Raw genomic sequence first — 21569 nt, forward strand, 5'->3', positions numbered from 1 at the left:
GACAGTAGTGTTGTTTGGACATTTCTGATTTTGATAAGGAAGAGCTGCTTTTAGTGAATCTTGTCTTTTCTTATATTATTGTTATGTAAATTTGTTTATTGCTATTTATTTGTATATTGTTATTCTATATGTAACTCTTCTTTTCCTTCTTCTTTAATCTTGAGACTCTTCAATCTATCTGTTTGTCTGTTTCAAATTCTGCCTGGAAACTTAACCTTTCCTCTTCTGAATTGTTTTTGTGATTGATACCTCTCCTTCCTTTTCCTCCGGTAAGTTCAGCCAAACCCAAACTACGTATTGGTGAACTCTTCTGTTTTGACTGTAGCTTTTCTGTTGACTTCTTAATCAGTCAGGATTTAACTTCTTATACATTTTTATATCTTTTACATTTCATTAGACAATAGAATGTAACGCAGTCATACTACAGTTTCTTCAGCTTGTTTAAAAATAAAAAAGGGAACCAGCCAAACCCAGTTATTAGTCATACAGGTTTTTAAAGGATATCAAGATTGCTAAACATTGTTTGGGATAAGAAAACTTTAAAAATATGTTCTGATTTTTATTAATTATAATGCTGATAGTGGAATTGGATTATTTTTAAAAATTAATACAGTTATGAACTATATACTGTTCATAATATATGAACCATATATACTACATTTAATTATACATTCATATACCATACAAATATTTCATAATTTAAAAAATGTCTATAATTTAATAGCATTCCATATACTTTGTAGTATATACTTGATTACATTTAAGGCTTTTTTGGACAAGGAAATACTTCCTGTTTTACAGTAGATGCGGTAGTCCAAAGGAGTAAACAGAGCTCATACTTCTTAATTTTCTTTCTAAGGATTCTTGTGGCTGGCTATATAGAATGGTTTTAATATAGTAAGTATAATTCAGGCTGAAATTTGATTTAGTAGCTTGTATTGCTTCAAGCAACTGATAGATTTTGTTCAAAAAAAAAAAAAAAGAAAAAAATAATTTCAAATCAACTGATATTTCTCATGTGATATTGTGTTCGTTGCATGTGTATTTCTTGCAGTACACAGTGCTAAGTGATTTTGAAGATGATTGCCAAAACATTTGGCATTCACTTGTGATGCTACCTGTTCTGACATTTAAAAAAACCAATGAAATGAAATCTCCCTCTTCTTGCAACACTGGTAGATAGCAGAGAAAGTTTGGGATGGGAGAAAGGATATGCTTAAGGCAGGAGTCATGAAAACACTAAATGCTGGTTGTAACAGCTGTACATATGTGTTTTCTCTTTGCAAGAGTTAATTATGTTACTTTTTTTAAAAATTTCTGTTTTAAGTGGAAACAGTACTCAAGCAAATGCAAACTCCAGAGTCTCTCTGCATTCCCCATTTGACGTAGGACATACTGACTTACCAGATATTGAAAATGAGGACACTTTGGAATTACAGATGAAGCAGCTTAGCCTTCCTCAGTTCTGTGTCTCCGTCTTGGAAAATGCAATACCTCTTCTAAGAACAGGTAAGAAAGTTTTGAGTTAAGTGTTTAACTTGCATATCTTTCCCATCCTTAATACAAGATACTCTTGAGAAGTTGGTCAATGAGGTGACTACCTCAAATAAATAAGGCACAGGTGATTACTGGTGTGCTGTGGCTGGTTGCAACACATCTTTTCTGGATATCTGTTCAGGTCACAAAGCTTGAATCTTCTGATTGATTTCCAGAATTGCTGCAGAAGTTTTAAGTGTTTTTTACTGACAGTGGCAGGAAGTCAGTGTTTGGTGGAAAAATAGTGTGTCAGGATAAAATGTCATTCAGGAAGATGGAAAAATAACCACTTTTAACCAGAGGCGTTCTCCAAAGGATCTGTTTAAGCATAGAGTTTTCCTCCTGTTCAAGAACTAATAAACAAAAATTCTGGTGAAAGGCTTGTTTTTATTCTTACAAATGCAGTAACGAGTGGTTTAAGGAACATAAGTAATGACAGTCTAATTGCAAATTTTATTTTATAGAGGTTCTAAATTGCAAAGCCCTTTTGGAGGACAATCTTTTTGCTCCAAGGTTGTCTAAAATGGTATTTAGCTGTAAAATGTAATGTAATTCAATATAGGTACTGTTAAATGTGGTCAGGGTTTCAAATATAGGAGCTGGAAATGTGCATCTCTCTATGGCTAGAGTTCTAAAAGCTAGAGGCTTCAACTTATAAAAATTCTATGAAATGTGTATGAAAATTATTTAATTATTTTTGTTTTGTTATAAACCAACTAAAATGAATTAAAGTTTTGTTTTCCCCTTTCATAATAATGGTGTTTAAATATTAATTAGTCACAAGCACATTCATGACTTCTAGCATCTTTTATTTATAATGTAAAACTGCAGAAAATGTATTTTCTATCTTTTCCATTTCTGGTGCCTGTCACTTCAAATCTGCAGAGTTAAAAGACAGTTTTTCTACATTTCAAGGTTCTTTCTTTCAATCTTAAAATAGAATTAAAATAGTTTTACTTTCTGGAAAGGTGGACTTTGTTTATCTTCCCCTTTGGTTTTTTACACTTCTTAAACTCTCCTTGGTGATATTTCTTCATTCTTCCACTATGCTGTAATGAGACACAGATTGTAGAGAAGCTAATATTTTTATCCTGTTCCTGTTGATCTGAAAGCCTGTGATCTGGAGGCACACTGTGAGACAGTGTGATATTGTGAGACAGTAACACACAGTTTCTCATGTGGTTATATTTTTTAGTTGTTATCTTTAGTGAAATCAACAGGCGTTTTTATGAACGTTATTATCAACTTCTATGGTATAGTGTAGATTTTAATCTAGATGTTTCAATTACTGGGTAAAGGGAAAACCAGTAAGCTTATTGTAAAATTTGCTGCCTTTTATTTTGAAAAATTATGTGTATTTTAGTTAAGCTTAAATTCTGTTCCTTGTGGAGATGTTCATTGAAATTTTTCTTCCTTTGTGCTGATCTGCCTTGTAAGCAAAGTCAGAAATCAGTTGTGGTGTTGGGCTTCTTTTGGTTTTGTGGGGGTCGTTTTGGGGTTTTTTGTGGGATTTTTGGTTAAAATGGAGAGATGTATTAAGTTAAATTGGCCTAAAACCAATGGAAAACAGAACTTCTGTGAGAAAAGTAAAACCAAGCTTTCAAAAAGACTGTGCCTTTTTCTGTCATTTCTCACCCAAAGCTGGTCACTGAAGATACAAATTGCAGAAGCTGTGGTCATTATCGCTACACATCTAGTCACATACAGAGATAATTTTTTTTTTCTCAAATATATCAACAAGATTTCTGCAGTGTGTAAAATTTACAAGAGATAGAAAAATCCACAAAGAAATCAATGCTAAATTATAACAAACAACTAGAACTTTATCTTTTTTAAACAGATTTTGTTTTGAGCATTTTGAAGGATGCAGAATTTTTATCTTAGTTAAAAGATACATTGAAAATTCAATGCTGTTGTGTGAAATCCATCTATGATTTTAAATAGAAACATACCATCAACAAGTAACTAAGCCAACAGTTGCACTACATTGATTACTGAAGGGAAACTGTCACCGTATGGTTCCTTAAGATGTCAGACAGTTTTGGCATCTTCACTTGTGTAAGGTTGAAAATATTTGGTCTGGCTCCAGATATTCTGCCTTGTTCTTCATAAAATCTTCTAGCTCCTGTTTTCTCATTATCTGGGTACATTAGGAGGAGGTTTATATTAGCAGTAAATGTAGGCTGTAGATTTCTAAGCTCAGGCCAAGCTTCTTTGTGGCCACATATTCAAGTTTAAGATTGTACAAAGGATAAAAGTTACTAATGGACCAGATTAGCCTTGTTATTAAGAGACACTCAGAAGAAGAAATGAAAATTAATAAATACCAGCCTACAAGCAAAGGGGAAACTGTTACAGAGAATTGTGCAAGTAGCTCAAGTGGGTCTTCATCTCTCTGTTTTTTAAAAGATCTCAAACAAAATAATCTGTGAAGAAAGTCACTCCTATACCAAAAATGCAGGTCAATGGCAATAGGTAATATATACAGAAGATTTGTAACACTGCTGTCTGGATGGGGGAAATTAGTGACTTTATTATGAACTTTAAAAAAGTTCAGTAATCAGATTGACAGCTGTAGTAAAGTTCACGATTGTTTTCTTAAATAATTTTGCAATAGGTTTTAAGGAAATTCATAGTTTTTTCTAAGTATACAATTGTTTTAATCTGTTGTGACTTTGGCTAGTTGTTTTCTTCTCTGATTCAGAGCTATTAGTTGTTGAGGATAGTAAGCATTAGTTATGTAGAAGCATATAGGAAAATTAAAATACCAGAATTCCATGTGGCAAATAATCTCTTGTTTACAGTGGTGTCTTCTGAATATCAAAACATAATATTTCTTCTATATTTGAATTTATCCTCTCATTTGTGTAGGCAGTAGGAGAGTGACAATGGAAGTTCTTGAATTGCTTGTTGATGACATGTCCCTTATTGGTGATGCTATTTCTGAAAATGTTTGGGAAGATGACAGCCTTTTTGCATTGGAATTGGTAAGATTCTTCAGGTTTTGATCAGCCATATTTGTCTCATTTGAGAAGCTTCTGACACCTTCTGCAGCAATTCATGTAGCTAAGCTTCTGCTGAGCTGTGCATTTGAAAATTTTAAGTAGTTTTTTACTAGTTCTATCGATGACACTTTTTAAAATGTAAGTTCTTTTACCAGACAATACTTGGAGTTTCACCTCAAGACAGTAAGCAGCCAATGAGAGAAACACATGTAGGGGAAGGGAAACTGAGGGAAAAGCACTGACTACAAATGTTGGACACCGATTTGATGTACATAACAACTTCCCCTTTCTTTACTCATTATAAACTATCTGTTTAAAATTAGGCAGATAACTGTCCAGATCAAGACTGGAATTCTAAGATACATGCTATGCATTTCCTACACATTTCCCTGCACAAATTTCAGGTATCTTAAAAATGTTGCTTAGCTGGGAAAGAAAGGAGAGGCCTTTTTGGCCCAGCAGAGATTCAAAGCATTAAGGTGCTGTTAACTAAATATTTTAAGTTGCTGAGCACAGTTGAGAGTTGTTACATGAATTATAAAATTAGTGAAAACAGATAAAATGATTATGACTTGCTCTTTTGAAGAGCAAGTGAAAGCTGAAGCATAAGCTGGCATGGCTCAGGCATGTAACAAACATACCAGAGCTGCAGACTGAAACTTGTCTGAAGACTTGAATTAAATGTGCTCTTAAATGCACTTGACTTATTAGAATTTGTGGAAAATACCACTGAATATGCAAAAATAACAGCTGCAATATTAATTAATAAAAATATTGCTTTAGGCTTTCCTGTTCTCTATTTTATAATTGTTAATATTTGAATTTATAAGATCTATTGGTGAATAAGATTTTTTTCTTTTAATTTAATCTTCCAATCTGTGAAAATCTATTATAATTGATCAGCATCACATCAGTGCTGAAGATTACTTGCAGAACATTTAATCTCAGAAGCTTAATATCTTTTCATCTACTTGTATTATGATCTGAATCAGTATATTTCATTGCTCATAAATATGTTTACCATACTGATTATTATTAGTAGGATAATGTTTGTTTCCAGGCTACTAATAAACAAACCGCTGCAAATAAGGTGGGTAATAGTACACAGTTATATTGATTTTTTTAAAATAGGGGAGAGAATGAAAAATGTTTTGCTGTTTCCTTTGGAAATCAATAGGGATAAAAACCTCATTGATGTTTTCAAAGTTACTGTGAATTGGTTTGGGAAGGTTTTTTTTTTTTTAAGGTAAAGCTTTATTATCAGGTACAAAACAGGACTTAATATTTCCTTATTAAGACTGAACTTCAAAACAGGTAAAATTTCAGAAGGTAAGAAATGTAGTGACCAGAAATAAAGGCGGTGGAGGGAGAGAGAAAAGTGGGAGAGGAAAGGGGAAAGAGCAACCAGGAATGGGTAATTATTGAGCAAAGTATTCAGAGCTAATAGTGAAAGTTGGCTGAGGTCCAGGACTAATGCATAGGTGACAAATACATTTCTATGTATTTTGCAGCATTTATGCAGTTTTAGCTTATGTGGCGTAATTGTGCTGATGATGCTGCAGGTGCTGTGTAAACACTGTAAATAAACAGTGATGTTTCATTTCTTTCTAATTATTGTATTTCTGATTTTGTTTTCAGAGAGACAAATTGCTTCTGGTCTTGGGTTTGCTTGGAGAAACTATATTATATCACAAAAGCAATATAAGTGCAGAACAGCCTAAGGTGATGCTGGTGCATCACAGAATGACATTTATTAGTATTTCACTCTTCACTGTTAGGTTGCTCCAAGTACTTCTCCCTGTAGAAAAGGTATGTCGTCACTAATTATGAGTGATTGTCTCTTGGTTTTGCATTTTAAGAGGGCAGTAACAGATTCTTTCCTCAGGGATGAATACTGAGAAAATTGAGTGCAACACAATTGGACAGAGAAATTAATCTGATTTTCACTGGGTGAGATATGATCACAGATGGCAACTTTGTCCATTCTTCAGTTACCAGTGTATTCTGCAGATTACAAATCTTAAAAAAAAAAAAAGAAAACAGAACATTTTAAATACAGTTTTTAAATGAATTTTTGAAATTCAGTATTCTTTTTCCTCCTGTAGTGTTTTTTTCTGATGTGATGTATAGTTTGCAAGGCTTTGCTGCCCCCTGCTTTTTTGTAGTATGCATGCAAGTAAGAGTAGCATTATCTAACATGTAAAAATCATCACTCTTATTGTGATGGAATGTAGTAATGAATTACATTTTGTAAATTGGAGTGATTTTAACTATTCTTTGCTTCCAGTGCTCTTTTAAAATTCTGTTGTAGCTCTTGCAGTTCAGGGTTTTTTGTTGTTTTTTTAGTGGGGAGGTTTTTGTTTCTTTTAATTTCAGTTGGGAAGGTCCGATGAAGTTTTTGTGAGATGGAAGGTGTTAGATGTGTAAACCTGAATCAGTTTTAATTTTTTGGACCAGTTTTTAGTGTAGCTTTTTCTAGACATTAGTTAATCAGATTAGAAGATTAATTTTCAGTTACACGGTTTTTGTCACAAATATTAAGCCTTGTACCTGAAAATAAGTGTAGATATACAAATCTAATGACTTTTCATAGTTTTTGTCTTTTATGTTCTTGTGTACCTAATGCAAAGTTTCCATTCTGTGTATAACAGTTCGAACAAAGTTACTGTATTTGAGGTCAAAATATAAGTTGAAAGCAGGTACACTTGCAATTAAAAATAAAAGAAAAAACCAAAAACAACAAGAAAATCCCAGTCCTTAGTTTGCAATATGACCACGTGGAATTGTAGACAGCTTATTTAAATACAGAAATAATTGTGGTTTATGTACTCTCTTGCCATCTCGTGGTCAGACAGTGAATTAACTCCGGCCAGCAGTGTGCCGTGCCTGGATCATACACAACTTTTGTGACTGGCTGCAGGTCTGATATTAGGAGTGACATCTAAATAACTATCCCTTTTAACGAAGAAAAAACAGTTCTTCAGATAAAACTCATTTAATGAAATGTGTTTTCCAAGTTTTAAGTAGCAGCAATGATGATTGTACTTGTTGAATGACTGGAAGTGCTATTGTTGGTTTTACTGTATTTTCAGGCTGTTATTCTGACAGTTGCTTTCTTTTTCAAAGGCGAGTAAAGTTACACAAAAGAGTTTGCTGAATGCTTTGTTCCTTCTCTCACTGGATATGTCATTCTCCTTGGAATACCCAAGCATGCATGAATCCATTGCAGCCTATCTGGAGCAGATGAGTACTGAGAACTACAGTATTTATAAGCAAGTTTCAGAAGCTGCATATTCGATTGAATGCACTTGTAGCTTTATGGTTGAAGTTCATAAGGAGGTGTGAAACTTTATTATATAAAATATTTCCTATAGGCAAATTCCTTTCCTTACTTTGTTTTCTCTAGTAAAAATTAAAGTCTAACATAGCAGAGGAAGATCCCCAAGTATAAGTATTCTGTATGATGCAAGGGGTAGTTAATTTATATTTATTTTCGTTAATACTAGTCATGGTGTTGGTAAAAAATCTTATCTGAAGTGAAAACAAAGAAATAAACAATTGGAAATGGGCATGGGACCTTTTATGGGCAAAGAAAGAAACAGCAGCAAATACTCTGCTTATTTATACAAACAAATATATATATATCAGTATGTATCTTGACATATAATACATGTTTATTCATATAATACACTAATTATTTTATATCTATTGAAATATATAGTGTGGGTGTATGTATGTTGTCCAGGAGTTAAATATATGATTCAGAAAATTTTAAATCCCAAGTACTTTGGCAATTGAAGCTTTAATAAACAACTACTAGACTGGCTGAGGTTTGTATTTCACTTTGTTATGAAGACAACTGCTTTATTAGTTAAGAGATTCTAGCACAGTACTGAAATATTCTTCTCCATTATCCAAATGGATAAGCAATTTTGCACAATACTGGCTCCATTGATACTGATACAAATGAATAACATACAGAATATAAATATAGTGCTGTCTTAAATCAGAATTAATCTGTCCTTTGTCTAGGCAGGTTCTGAAGTTAATAGAAGCAATACATTGCTCAGAAAATGCTCTTTACAATGAAATTGACTCCATCCAATTTAAATGGCTCATGTTTAATGTATTTGGTAACCATTACGATGAAGACATAGGTACTCAAACTAAAAAAAAAAATCTAACTTGTTTATTAACAGTGGTATGATTAAAGTTTAATAGTTAAATCTTTTATTATGCTTCTTTCACATAAAATGCATTTTGATTAAAAAATAGTAATTTGAATAGCGTTAAAGTGTTCATGCTGTGAAATGTTAGACACATTATTCCTACTGAGTTTAATAGAAGTTTGTTTGGACTCAGCAGCTGAAGGGCTTTCCGCTCCCCAGAAGAGGTTCTAAATTTTTTTTTGTTGGAATGCATTGGATTAGTTAATTATAAACTTCTCTGTGAAAGACTGAACAGAAACCTACTTAATATTCAATTATGATAAATTTGGAAATATTATGCAGTAAAATTGAATGCTTTAAATTTTACTAACTTTGTTAGTTTTGTTCTTTCTCTTCATTTTACTTCACAGGGGGACAAAAATCTTTCTGAATTACTAGAATTGGCAGATCAGGCTTTGAGTAGTCTACCCTTCCACCTACACTTTCCCTTGCTTCAAGAATGCATTCACATATGCTCCAATATGTGAGTATATTACTATTTAAAACTCTGCTTGAGAAAATGTGATTTTTCTTTCTTTTTTTTGAGGATAAAGTTTCTCAAATAGGAGCTCACTTCTCTATTCCTTGTAGGAACAATTATTTTCTTTTTGCCATTGAATGGGCTGATTTGTGCCATTCTGTGGTGGTTTTCTTGAAAACAATTTCAGTTGCTAAAAAGTTAATTGTATTCTATGTACAAGCTTTTATGATTTTGTGTGTAAAGTATGTGGTTTATAAGGAAGCCATCTCAAACACGTTGACTTGTCTTTCAGTTTTCTTGAAAATCCTTTGCCTTGAGTATATTTGATCGTTTACTTTTATTTTACTTTCAGAAATCCTAAAGGACTTCCTTTATTGTAGGTGCTTTATATTGCAACATGGCATCTCATTTATTAAACAGCCTATTTTTATTGCTTTTGCAATTTTTCCATGTCTCTAGTTAGAGAATATGTTACCTTATGGTGCCTGAAAAAGTTCTTGAAGAACAAAAATTTAATTATATACTGATTCAGAACTTGACTTTAGGGATTTTTTTCAAAGGAGACTGCACTTGAGAGCTGTCCAGTAAATGTTCTAAATGATGAAATGTATAAATGTTTTTCAATGTTCTAATAATTTTAGAATTTAGCATTGTTTGGTTGATGTTTCAGGCAATAGTAAATTAAATTTTTAAATTTAATTTGATATCAATTCCCTTCACGGTAGTGAGATGGACTTTAACCTCTATACTGAAAAAATTCTAAAACCACAGGTGTTTTTTATAATCAGATATATGGTCAAATATGTCTACTGAAGCTCAGTAGAATTTTGTGTTTTCAGATGAACATCAATGTATTCTGGGCTCTTAATTTTGATGAGAGAGTTTTGAAAAACTGTGATCTTTGATTACCTAGATGTTTAAAAGAATAAAAATAAAAATATGCAGACACAAAGACTGATACTATGATTTTGGCAAATATGTCGTCATCTCTGAAATTTTTACTGTTTTTCAGAATGTATACCATTACAGGAAGTATTTTTCAGAGATTATAATGAAATGTAACTAGAAAATTTCTGTAGGCATCTTTAGGTACTGTGAAATAAATTGGTTTAATTAACCATTTTTCATTTTTAGTTGGAAGTCTGCTGAAGCCAACTCATTGCTTCAGGTGGAGAGTCAGAAGTTGCTTCTCCATCTATTGTCTCATCCTTTGTTGAATATAAAAGCTGAAGCCTATCACTGCTGTTTGGAAGTGGTTAAGGTTTGAATTAATGCTTACTTAACACTCTTGGTGTTGCACTCAATAATGCATGTTATATGGTTTTGTAATTAAAACCTTTTTTAATACAAATTCTCTTTACTGTGTTATATGCTGAAAAATCCGTGTAAGCCTGGGCTTGCAGTTTGCTGTTACATTCTTGGTATTAAATCTACTTGTTTAGGTTAGACTTCAGGTACTGCACTTAAAAATGATATGTAAAGAACATATAAATCCTTTTATATACTCCTAATATTGTTTGTTGTTTTGTTTTCCTTGGGGTTTTTTCCCTGTTCTGGAGCTGTATTTTGTGTATCTTGTTTCGTTATTTTTACATAGGTATTTTGTCATGGCCTTGGTTTTTTGTAATGATAGTCCAAGAGATAAAGACCATGAACTTCCTTGAAGTATGGCATGAACTTCCTAAAGGTGGGGCTGTACCCTATGCTGGGAATGGCAATGTCGTATTTATCATTTTGGGTATTCCCTAATATTGGCTCACAAAATAAAAATTATTTTTGTATTTTGATATAATACTTGAATGAAACTTTAATTTCCTAAAAGGGATATAATCTATACCTAGTGTGCTTGTAGCACAATCCACAAATGTATAAATATGCCAGAGCTAGTCTCTCTAAAAAACCCTATCTCCACTGAATGGCACTTGTCTCTTTTTGCAAAATTTTAGCAGCCTGTTTTACATTTTTCTTATTTTAATCTAATACCAAACATTGTCTTATTTAATGTAATATACAAGTTTTCAAATTTATTTTCACAATTATTCAAAATGAAAATTATTTTCTATTTCTTAGTCCTGTGTAGTAACAGGAGTTTTCAATCAGTGATCCAAACAGATTGTGTTTGTTCCAGGGCTGTCACGTTTAGATTTCAAAACTAGTCTTCCAAAGTGCGTGGAAAAAGTCTTTTACTGCATGACAACTTCAGTCTGTCTACAAAACAAGATGTGGTAGTGGAGACTGACTTGAATTTTTAACTAACCAACTTTATTTTTACTGAAGGACTGTCTAGGCATCCATAATATTGTGAAGCCCGTGCCGTCAGTCTGCCAGGGAGTGCATTTTCTTCTGCACCCTAAAGTGTTGTATGAAATCTGCACATTTGGCCTTCAGGAAGATAAGAGTGAGGTACGGTGTTTGCTGGCTGTGTTTGTAAGTTGGTGTGCACACAGAGTAGGTGTTGATATTCTCCATAATGGTCTAATGCTTACCTGAAGTTTTGACCAAATATGGTCTCTTGCATACAGAAAAGCTGTGCAGATAATAAGGTTGTAGTAAATGGAAGGATTTTTTTTATACAATTAATTCAGAGACAAGATAATATTACGTAAATAGGATGCTATTAACTGTAATAAAGACCAATGAAAAATGAAATAAGATTTTTTTTACTTTTTCCTGTAATATTCAGCCCTAGTAAAATGTGTGTATGATGAAAAAGTGTGTATGGTGCTTCACATTTATGGGAAAAATTAACTTTGAAGTCTCAAGTTTTGTAAAAGTGGAGTAACCTCTGAACTAGCTGAGGAACAAAAAGACACTTTAAATCTGCAAGTCTTTGCTGTGAAATTGTATTTCACCCCCACAAACATCTGTGTTTAAAAATAGTTACCGGAGCATTATAGAACCGTTCTATAATGTTGTAGAATAGGACCAAATATCCTTTGAGTTCATTTATATGCATGACTGCTTAACATATGTCCACTAGCCTTTAGGGCTAAGTAGGGAGTTCTGAGAGGACAATAAAGTTACTTATGTTTTTTATGACAACTCCTTTATAGCTGATCTATAACATCCCTACAGTCAGAAAGAACATTGACTACCAAATTATTTATGTTTTTAGCTTCTTTTCTGGAATGAGATTTTTTTAAATTCAGTACTATGCACAGTTCTGTTTAAAATTGATTTTTTTAGATGTGAGCATTTTAAAGAGAGAAATAAAATGTCTTTGAGAATGTATGTTATGTTTATGCTTTGAATGTAATTTATCTTCTACAAGGAAGGCACTTATTTTGGCTACCAGATTGGATATGTTATTAAAAAGACTGGGAGTTTTCTATATTAGTGGTTGTTCAAGCAAAAGAAATAGATTTCAATTGATACTGAATTAAAAGAATCAGAACTAGTGCCTATTTACAAATTTGTCACATTTTGTTTTCTACCTTATAGTGCTTTTTTATTATATTTCTAACAAAATAGATAAAGAACATTGTATCCAAATATTTTTAAATTTATATTACTTCTTGCTGTATAACTGCTGCTTAAGTGTTCATAAAGTATCAGTTCAATCTTTTAGACACTGAGAAAAAAATTGACAAGAACCTTGTATTTCAAGTTAGGCTTGATATTTGCTATATGATTCTATAAAGCCAGTCTTTCTCTAAAGATAGGCTAGAGCAATATTACTAAAGGCTGTCCTTGTTGCCTGGGGTGAGAGGATTTTTAGCTCTGGCAAAAAATGCAGGGTTTTAGCTACTGAAGGTAGGTATTTTCACACTATTATTTAAGAGTTAATTCTGATAAGCTGGCTTTTTTCCTATGTTCCCTTTGCATTAATAATCTTAGCTTGTAAATACTCTAATATTACATGTTATGTAGATTATATACTGGATACGTTAATGCAGTGTAAGCGCTGTATCATATGGCTTTTCTGGTTTTGATAGAGAACTTCAGATGAGTTATGATACAGCTTGAAATATTCAGTAGCCTTTTTAGTTTGATTCTTTGCTTTAGGAAAGTGAATTGGCCACATAACAGGCTTTAAGTCTCTTGCCTTTCTGTGTCTTCAGAAGCATATCATAGACTGGGAATAAAATGCCCCCGAAAGGCAAGGTCAGGAAAGAAAAGAAACAGAATTTCTTTTACCTGCAGGATACAGGGACCGATGGGTGTAGAAGTTTTAAGTAATGATTTATTTTATTTCAGAAAAGACAAACCAGAGTTCTAAGGAGAAAATTATTATGTGCTTTTTAGGCAGAACTATTTGTGTGTTTTCACTTTGAGGCTTTTCGAACCACTTAATATGGAGTTGAACTGATAATTTAAGTGTAGCATTCTGCAGTAGCAATATTTTTTCTTTGAGACATTTTTGTATAACATTTCCAATTTTAGCATTGACAAACTGACTTAGACACATTGGTGGTTGCATTAGTCATTTGGTTTTTTTGTTATTGAGCAGGTGAACTCTACAGCCAAGGCCATTCTAATACATCTGTTGCAAGGACGGTTAATGATGGAAGTATTGACTTGGAACAAATTTATTGAGGCTCTCTGTCCTGTAATTCCTGTTTTACAGGTACTTCTATGTGCTTTAATCTGAATTTGATGTATGCAGTCATGTATATCAGGTCAAGTAACAGATGGAAAATAGATAAACAGTAGCATACCTACAGATTTGTTCTATTGGGTGTCAAATGGAGAAATGTTTTATATGTGTCCTAATATCAGTAAAGTTTGTTAGTACATTGAATTTGTAGACACATTTTAGCCTGGTATTACTTGTGCATGAAATTTGAAATGTTGTAGCATAAATGAGCTAGTACTGGCTGGGGCTTAAAAGGTTTGAAGAAACGAGGGCATAATGCAAGTACAGATTAAAGCATTCATAATTACTGAAATGTCCCCCATGTCTTAAATTTGAAAACTTAGCTTCTCTTTAATAATAGTTTTCTGATCAAATACTCACAAAATAGCAATCAGCCTAAGTTATTTTTTTAGTATATTTAGATATTGGGTTTTGGTGGTTTTGTTTCCAATATTATAGAAGTATCCCTTAAGCTTTAATCTTTATATTTCCAGCAATGTACAGATTTGATTTTCATTATTTTTACTCTCAGCTTGATCTAAATTGAACTTTTGCCTTTCTCAGTTGGATTTTCAGCATAGTTGCTTCATCTGGATTCTTTACTGTTCTTCTACTAGTACTTGGAATTTCCTTATTGTGATCTGCCCTTCGTCTTCCAGATTAGATATTTTGCTGTGTTTGCCTGGTATCTGTTTTTTTGCCTTATTTCTCTCTTAGTTAATAAATTCAAGTATACCATTTGTCTTCATTTTCCCAAAAAAATCACACTCAATAATTATACCAACTTCCTTGTTTCCCTGCTGTGTGTTCATTAATTGCCTGCACCTCAGTATTACCCTAAGTTGCAAAAGTAGCTTGTATAACTTTATTCTGTATGCTAGTTGCACAAAAATCAAGGCAAAAATGGGGAGAAATTGCAAATAGGACGGGCCTTGAAATAGATGGCTCAGAAAGAAAAAATTTTTAGAGGAAATACACTTTTTAGAGAATTTGAACGAGAAGGGAGAAGGGTTATTTCAGCACTTTCTCAACCCGTCATTAGAGCTTTTTTATGTTACGTCCATATATATCTTACAAATGATTGATATTCAAGATTAAATAGTTAATAGATTTAATAGGGGATTTACTATAAGATGTAGGCTAAATGTGTGAGAAATTTTTGTGAGTAGAATTTCCCTCTGTTCTGTAGCCTATAGTGGCTTTGTGCAATAGATACCAGAGTAGGGTATGCCAGAGGTCTGTGTTTACCAGATGCATATAAAATGCATTGTATTTTGCTCTAATTGCAAAATGTTTGCAATATCAATACTTGATATAACTGATTCCCTTTTGTCTGTGTGTGCAAATGCTTTGCTGAAGATCTGAAAATAGATAGAATGTAACGTTTTAAAATAGCTTCCTTGCAGGGACTAAATTTTGTTTATTGAAATGGAAACTGGCCTTACAGAGCAGAATCATGTTAGTAGATTTAACGGTGAAGCTTTGGGTCAAAGCACCTCTGAACCATGTAAAGAAATCTTTAATTTATATGAAGGATCATTTATTTTTAATTTTTTTTCACAGAGGAATATTAATCTGCAAAATTTGAATGTGTTCTTAAAAATAACTGCATAGTTTTTTAATGTTGCTTCTTCTGCACCCTCCCTTAGACCCTAAAATGGAATTAATTACCTTGTCTACTTTGCTAAGTTAATAAGTGGATTTTTATAATTCTGGAAAATTTTGTTTGTTGTTTGTTTCACTTAGGGTTATGCTGACACAAAAGATACTTTAGGTAAATGCATCCTCTCTTTGAGTGAAACAACCTGTGACAAAGGAGAGGGCATTCTCCCAGGAACTCCAAGACTGCAGGCTGCTCTGCGCCTTCTCTTCTCAAAAAAGCAGCTGTAAGTAATGCTTTGTAGCTTTTCAGCACATCTCCTCATCTTGATGACAGTAATGTCTTCTCCTAAATGTTATGCTGTGTCTTGATTTGAAAGGTTAATTAATCAAGTCTGAATTGAATTACACCCCACATTAATTTTTAAAACAAATTAATTTCTAACTATACTGCTCAAATTTTCCAGTATGAGTGCTTTATATATTTACTTTAAGTATTTGTTCATTTAGGGTTCGTTCTGTAGCTGCTAAACATTTAGCATTCCATGTTCTTAATGAGGAAGGGGCAAACCTGAAACGCCCGTGCCTGAATGGTAATGTCCTTTCCAGCATTTCAAACTTATTTATTATAGAGGGAGCTATGGAGCTAAAATTGGATGATAAAATGAACTCAATAATTAAGGTTAGTAAACTCTTTCTAAATTTTGCTCTTCTACCTGTCCAGGCTCTGAGTTTCCACTTTCAGAAGGTTGCAATACAAATATTTCATACAAATTGCCTTGCTTCATAAAAAGAAGTCTGTTGATGTATTCTTTCTGTGTGCACTGAAACAGAAGTGCTTGTGCTACCATTTGTAACACTAAGAAAAAAAATCATTCCTTTTTTCCTTCTCTGCAGAAAAGATTTGATTGCAGAGAACACAGGCCTGGTCTGTTCATAGCAATTTCATTCTGCGTAGATAGTCTGATTTTTTTTTTTTCTAGATTTTTTTTCTAGATTTTTTCCCCACAAAACCAATTTTTACTAGAACAGGAACAAATAATTTGTAATATGAAATATTTTAAAAAAGATTGCAAACTTATGTCTGTGTTTACTTAATATTTCTGCTGTTGCAAATTGTAAAGCAAATCATGAGTGTATGACTCGAGGAAATACCTCGCTTTTTTTTCTTTCTGATTTCTCATCTCCCTTTTACTCTCCTTTCTTCGTTCCCCTCAATACTTTCAGATTAACAATATGATAAGCAAATGCTTAGGTGCTTGACTCTATTGCCATTAAAAAGTCAGTCCCCTTTAAAGCATGTTCTAGCATTTCTGTTTAGTCTCAAGATTTTGTCATCCTACATAAATTGGGCATTATTTGTTAGAAGTCTGCAGCTAAGATGCACTAGATACTGCTTGGTTTTCACATTCCACAGAAGTTATTAGAGATTTGTTTTAAAAAGATTGTAACCTAATCCATTCCTCTTACATGTATGTAGGATCTAATCAAATGCATTCTAATAAAGAATTAATGTATTTTTTCTTTTCTGCTTCCTGTTAGGAAATTTGGCTGGTTACCTTGTTTCATGGTAGCATACTGGATGCAAATCTAATCTTGTTTTACTTTTAGGCAGAAACTGTTGAAAAGCTGTATGATATTTTGACTTCTGATGCTGTTGACCTAGCTTTACGGAAGTCTGCAGCTGAGCAGCTGGTTGTTATTTTAGAAGGTAAAATTCTTCAGAAAATTTGTATTCATGTGCTGGTCATTTGGGTGCTTGAAGTTCTGCGAGGTTGTCTGTATGCTTGTGCTAAGGGTCCTTTTTGTAATTTTTATTTTATTAATTTTGGTAAAAAGAAATGATTAATTGCAATGCAAGTAAGCAATCTTAGAGCATTATTTGACTTGGTGCATAACTGTTGAGTTTCAAAGACAGCTTGATGTCTTTATATACTCAAACTCTTATTCAATAATGTTTTCTCCAAGGAATTTGGATTCTAATGAGAGCACGTAAGTTCTTTACCATGGGAGGGTGAAATCTTGGATAATATTAAAAATACTGTTGGAAAAATTGCCACAAAAATGAGGAAGTGTACTTTATCTCATAAAATATATGTAGTTATGACTGCAAAAAATTTCAGATGTTTCAAAATTGAAACAAAGCATAGGATGAAATTGTGAAGAAAAAATACAGTTTTATCAGGACAAATTTCATATGAAGGATCACTTTTTAGCTATTAAAAAACAAACAAACCAACCCAAACAATTTTTGCTGTTTATATTATTGAATATTCTTAAACCAGCTACTCTACAGGGTGATATCAGTGGAAAATACTCTCATGGTGATTAAATAAATACCATTTTCAATTCCATATTATACTGTTAAAGTGTTTTAAAATATTTGAAGTGACATCCTTGTTTGACTAAAATTGAGTTACAGTGGGATTACTGTAATTTTTCAGTGTAAAATTCTTGTGGGAATTTATGGAATATATTTAAGAATATGTTGTTCAAGAGGCTCCTATAGTCAGGTAAAAATACTTTGAGAAGGCTTGCCTTGCTAGAGATCTATGTTACTGTTGATTGATTGGCAATATTAGAAACTTACTGTAGATAGCAAAAGTTTGTACTCTTATTAAACAATATTAATATTAAGCATTTTTATATTAAATTTGTGTGAAACCAGTCATTCTTGCTATCTTTTGCTTTTCCTACAGATACCAAAATGCATGGCATTCTGAAAAAGTTAGGTGTGATAGAAAAGATATTGGCCTACCTTAATGAGTGTGTACACGTGGATGGCAAGGTAAAAGTATTTATTGTTAGAGGTTCTTGTGCAAGCATTGCACAGTGTGACAGCAACAGAGTCTGCCTTTTTCTAGACCTGCAACACTGGTCTTTGTGCATTAATGCTGCACTGAATACAAGTGGTTAATAACAATTATAATGAAAATGTGTATTTTGTTCTAGTTTTGATAATGCTAAGATTCTCTTAGTGGGAGAAGATTGGTTTCCCTACCTGTGAGAAAGCATATCCAGAGAATTGTGTACGGTGAGGTTCTGGAATGTACCAGAACTTCCCTGAAAGCTTTCTCAGTAGAGTCTTACTAAGCTTTCTTAACAAAAGAAGGTTAATGACCATTAAAAAGCAAAATGTTAGGTATAATTGTCTCTAAACTTAAATTCTGAAGCAAATTATAATTAAAAATGAAATGTAATTGCATGATGTCCTATTGTAAACAATTCAGATTAAATTTCAGGTATAAATAAGTTTCTGACCAATAGAAGATCACTTCACCAGGGAGGGTCTCTTGGTGTAGATGATGGAGCTTTCTGTTTTCGTAATATATGGGTAATCTGATGCTTGATTTTTATTTTTTTTTCTGGAATTCATTCTTTGAAATCCTTTCATGCAAGCACATTTAAACTATAGTAGGTGCTCAATGTGTAACTTCAGTGGATAAAGTTTTTTGGCTTCTTGCATAGTATAGTTACTGCATTCATGCAGTTAAAACCTGGAGGTTTTTTAAGAAATCATGAGAATTTTTGTGTAGTAATGACTTTTTTTTCCAAAAGTGTTCTAGAGAAATGAGCTGCTTGATATTTAGTGGACTTCCTTTTTTTTTTTTGGTCAAACTAATGAAAATTACTTCTTCAGAAATAGCAGTTTCTTCCCCCAGATTATCAGTATCTAAGATTATCTCTATAGCATTAAAGAATATTTTGTCTAATTTATGATCTCTTGTATAGAAGTACTTCAGTAAACTACTCTAATACAGTTGAAGAAATTGAAATATTGGGTTCCTCAGGTTTCTGAATGTTGGGTTGGTGGTTTTTTTTAATGTCAGTTTTATTGTACCTTCTTTAGAGAGAGAAAGTAATGCAACTGTTGTTTTGGTTTGGGTAGTGAGTAGATATTGCTCAATAATAAAGAAGGACAAGCATGGGAAATATATTGCCCTGAGCAGATTCTTCATAATCCAGTAAGGGTCTAGGGTGAACTTTATAAAGGGCTAAAAATAGTATTTAAAAGTTTAATTTAATCCAGGAAGGCTCAGGCAACAACTCTCTAGGGCCTGTGGCATTAGGACACTGTCCTGAGGGAAATCTAGTCCAGATCCTTGGTTCTCCCCTTGAATGGTTTTTTTAAAATTTAATCATAAAATCAACATCAAAGAAAAATAAAAAAAAAAATCTTACCAGTTCTTAGAAAAGTGGCCATTGAGGAAAGAAAATAAAAGAAGTAGTAGAAATAAAAATCAGCATCTAAATAAGGCTTTATATATAACTGTGCAAAAGATATTTTTTCCATACTAAATAATTAGGGGCTTTCATTCATGTGGAATGAAAATAAAATGTATTTGTTGATGCTGTTTGCAAAACAAATTTTAAAGACAGAAGCTTATAGGCAAAGTAATGATACTGTGAAAGAAATACTCTCTTCTCATTCTTAGGAGCTCTGACTTTGGTTGTATTTTTGGCCGTTGTTAGTACTTTAACTTTTAGGAAACTGCTTTCCATTCTTAGGATCTGACAAACTGGGACCCAGAAAATTAGTGTGATATAATAAAATATTTGCATTTGTTTTAAATGAATAAACTTAGATGGTTGTAAATACTTGGTGTTTTTTTAAATCCTTCAACTTACATATATACTTCTTAAAATTGTGTAATTTGAAAGCAAATGTTATAATTCTATTATGAAGCCAGCGACCAATAAAATTACTATCAATTAATAATAAAATGAATCAGCAAGTAAATATTTTTTTAAGAATATGAGATTGTCATCTAGCTGAAGTGTGCTTGTCTAAGGAAGTTCTAGGCTTCTCTTTCATAAATGATGGAATATATTGCTTAATAGTGGGACAGTCTGTGTTAATTGTATCATTATAAATTATACTGATAGTTGTATTTATTCAGTCTTTTTCTCTGTTCCTGTAGCTTATGGAATCCTTAGTGGTACCATGTCTGATACTCCTACGCAAAATTGTGTGTGCTGACCCCGCTGTTCGCCTGTCCCTAGCACAGCAACCTTCTCTACTGCTTTTGCTGTTCAGAGGTGAGAATTGTGTTTCCACTGTAATACCCCTGTCAAAAGATGGTTAGATACCTTCTTAAATATCTTCTTAAGAACTTTGGATCACTTCATGGTATCACATTCTGATATTTAAAACAGAAATAACTGTGTGCTAGTTTTCCCATATTGTGGCATGTGTTGAAAGTGTTGGCAGGAAACTGTGGAAAGCAGTTACTTTTAACTAGTGTTCTTCTATGTGTTAGTAGTTATCAGTTTTTTCTAACATGTTTTTAAATTTCTTTATTCAGTTTCCCTGATACTCCAAAGTGATCGTGCTGTTTTAATTGAAGCTGCAGTATTGCTTTGTCTTCTGTTGTTTGATGAAGTAGCAAGAACAGAAACATGGTATGAAAATCCACTTATTTAATAGCATATTGTCTAGACAAATTTTAAGTTTTTAATAGAAATAAATTTTTATATATCTGCAGACAAGTTATGCCCCAAATTTTTATAGATACAAAATTGCATACTTATAGTCCAGATTGTTTCAATAACTGAGTTACATGCTCTGGAGGCTTACATGGCATATTTTTGCACTCTGTGTCACAGACATCTTTTGTGAAAAATCCTTTCTTTAGGATTTTTCCCATTTCTGAGAAGCTGTGTCCTCAGCAACAAAATGTAAACAATGGTTATCTGCTGCTGTGGAGTGCAACAGGTGGATTCATGATTGGTCTGGCGTGAATGTTTGAATTTACTGACCACTCGCAGCAGAGCTGTTGCTTTCTGCCTGCACACAGAACTTTGTTATTCATTCCTTCCTTTTCTATTCTTAGCTTAACAAGTTTCTGAGAGCTTTTCTCTCTATTCCTATTAGCATAGTAATAGTGTAATATATAGCATAAAATAATAAATCAAGCCTTCTGAACATAAGGTCAACATTCTCGCCTCTCTCTTCATCCTGAAAAATCCTTGCAAGCCCTGTAACATTTTGAATACCTTAGTGTTAATTTTATTTTTCAAAAAACCTTGATTGGTCTGTAATCCATCTTTTCCATGAATGGATACTACACAAATCAAATATCTAGCTGTAGACATGGTTTTTTAACTTAATTAGAATTCTTCTATTTACTTTTGCTTTTAACTCTCGCAGTTGTCTTTAAAGC

The 21569-nt window shown here is 32.7% G+C and overlaps 1 protein-coding gene across 1 annotated transcript in view; it reads left to right on the forward strand.

Annotated features, from left to right (window-relative positions):
- Window positions 1-21569, forward strand: part of RTTN (rotatin) — a 79987-nt gene that overhangs the window by 9469 nt on the left and 48949 nt on the right. Inside the window, exons 9-22 of the mRNA XM_059475058.1 lie at window positions 1328-1509; window positions 4408-4523; window positions 6180-6350; window positions 7668-7880; window positions 9121-9233; window positions 10365-10491; window positions 11508-11633; window positions 13678-13797; window positions 15553-15692; window positions 15916-16087; window positions 17017-17116; window positions 18105-18193; window positions 20328-20445; window positions 20712-20808. Of these exons, the coding sequence (XP_059331041.1) occupies window positions 1328-1509; window positions 4408-4523; window positions 6180-6350; window positions 7668-7880; window positions 9121-9233; window positions 10365-10491; window positions 11508-11633; window positions 13678-13797; window positions 15553-15692; window positions 15916-16087; window positions 17017-17116; window positions 18105-18193; window positions 20328-20445; window positions 20712-20808 (1884 nt within the window). The remainder of the gene's footprint in view (window positions 1-1327; window positions 1510-4407; window positions 4524-6179; window positions 6351-7667; window positions 7881-9120; window positions 9234-10364; window positions 10492-11507; window positions 11634-13677; window positions 13798-15552; window positions 15693-15915; window positions 16088-17016; window positions 17117-18104; window positions 18194-20327; window positions 20446-20711; window positions 20809-21569) is intronic.

The sequence above is a fragment of the Ammospiza nelsoni genome, chromosome 1 (genome assembly GCF_027579445.1).
Source record: "Ammospiza nelsoni isolate bAmmNel1 chromosome 1, bAmmNel1.pri, whole genome shotgun sequence".
NCBI lineage: Eukaryota > Metazoa > Chordata > Aves > Passeriformes > Passerellidae > Ammospiza > Ammospiza nelsoni.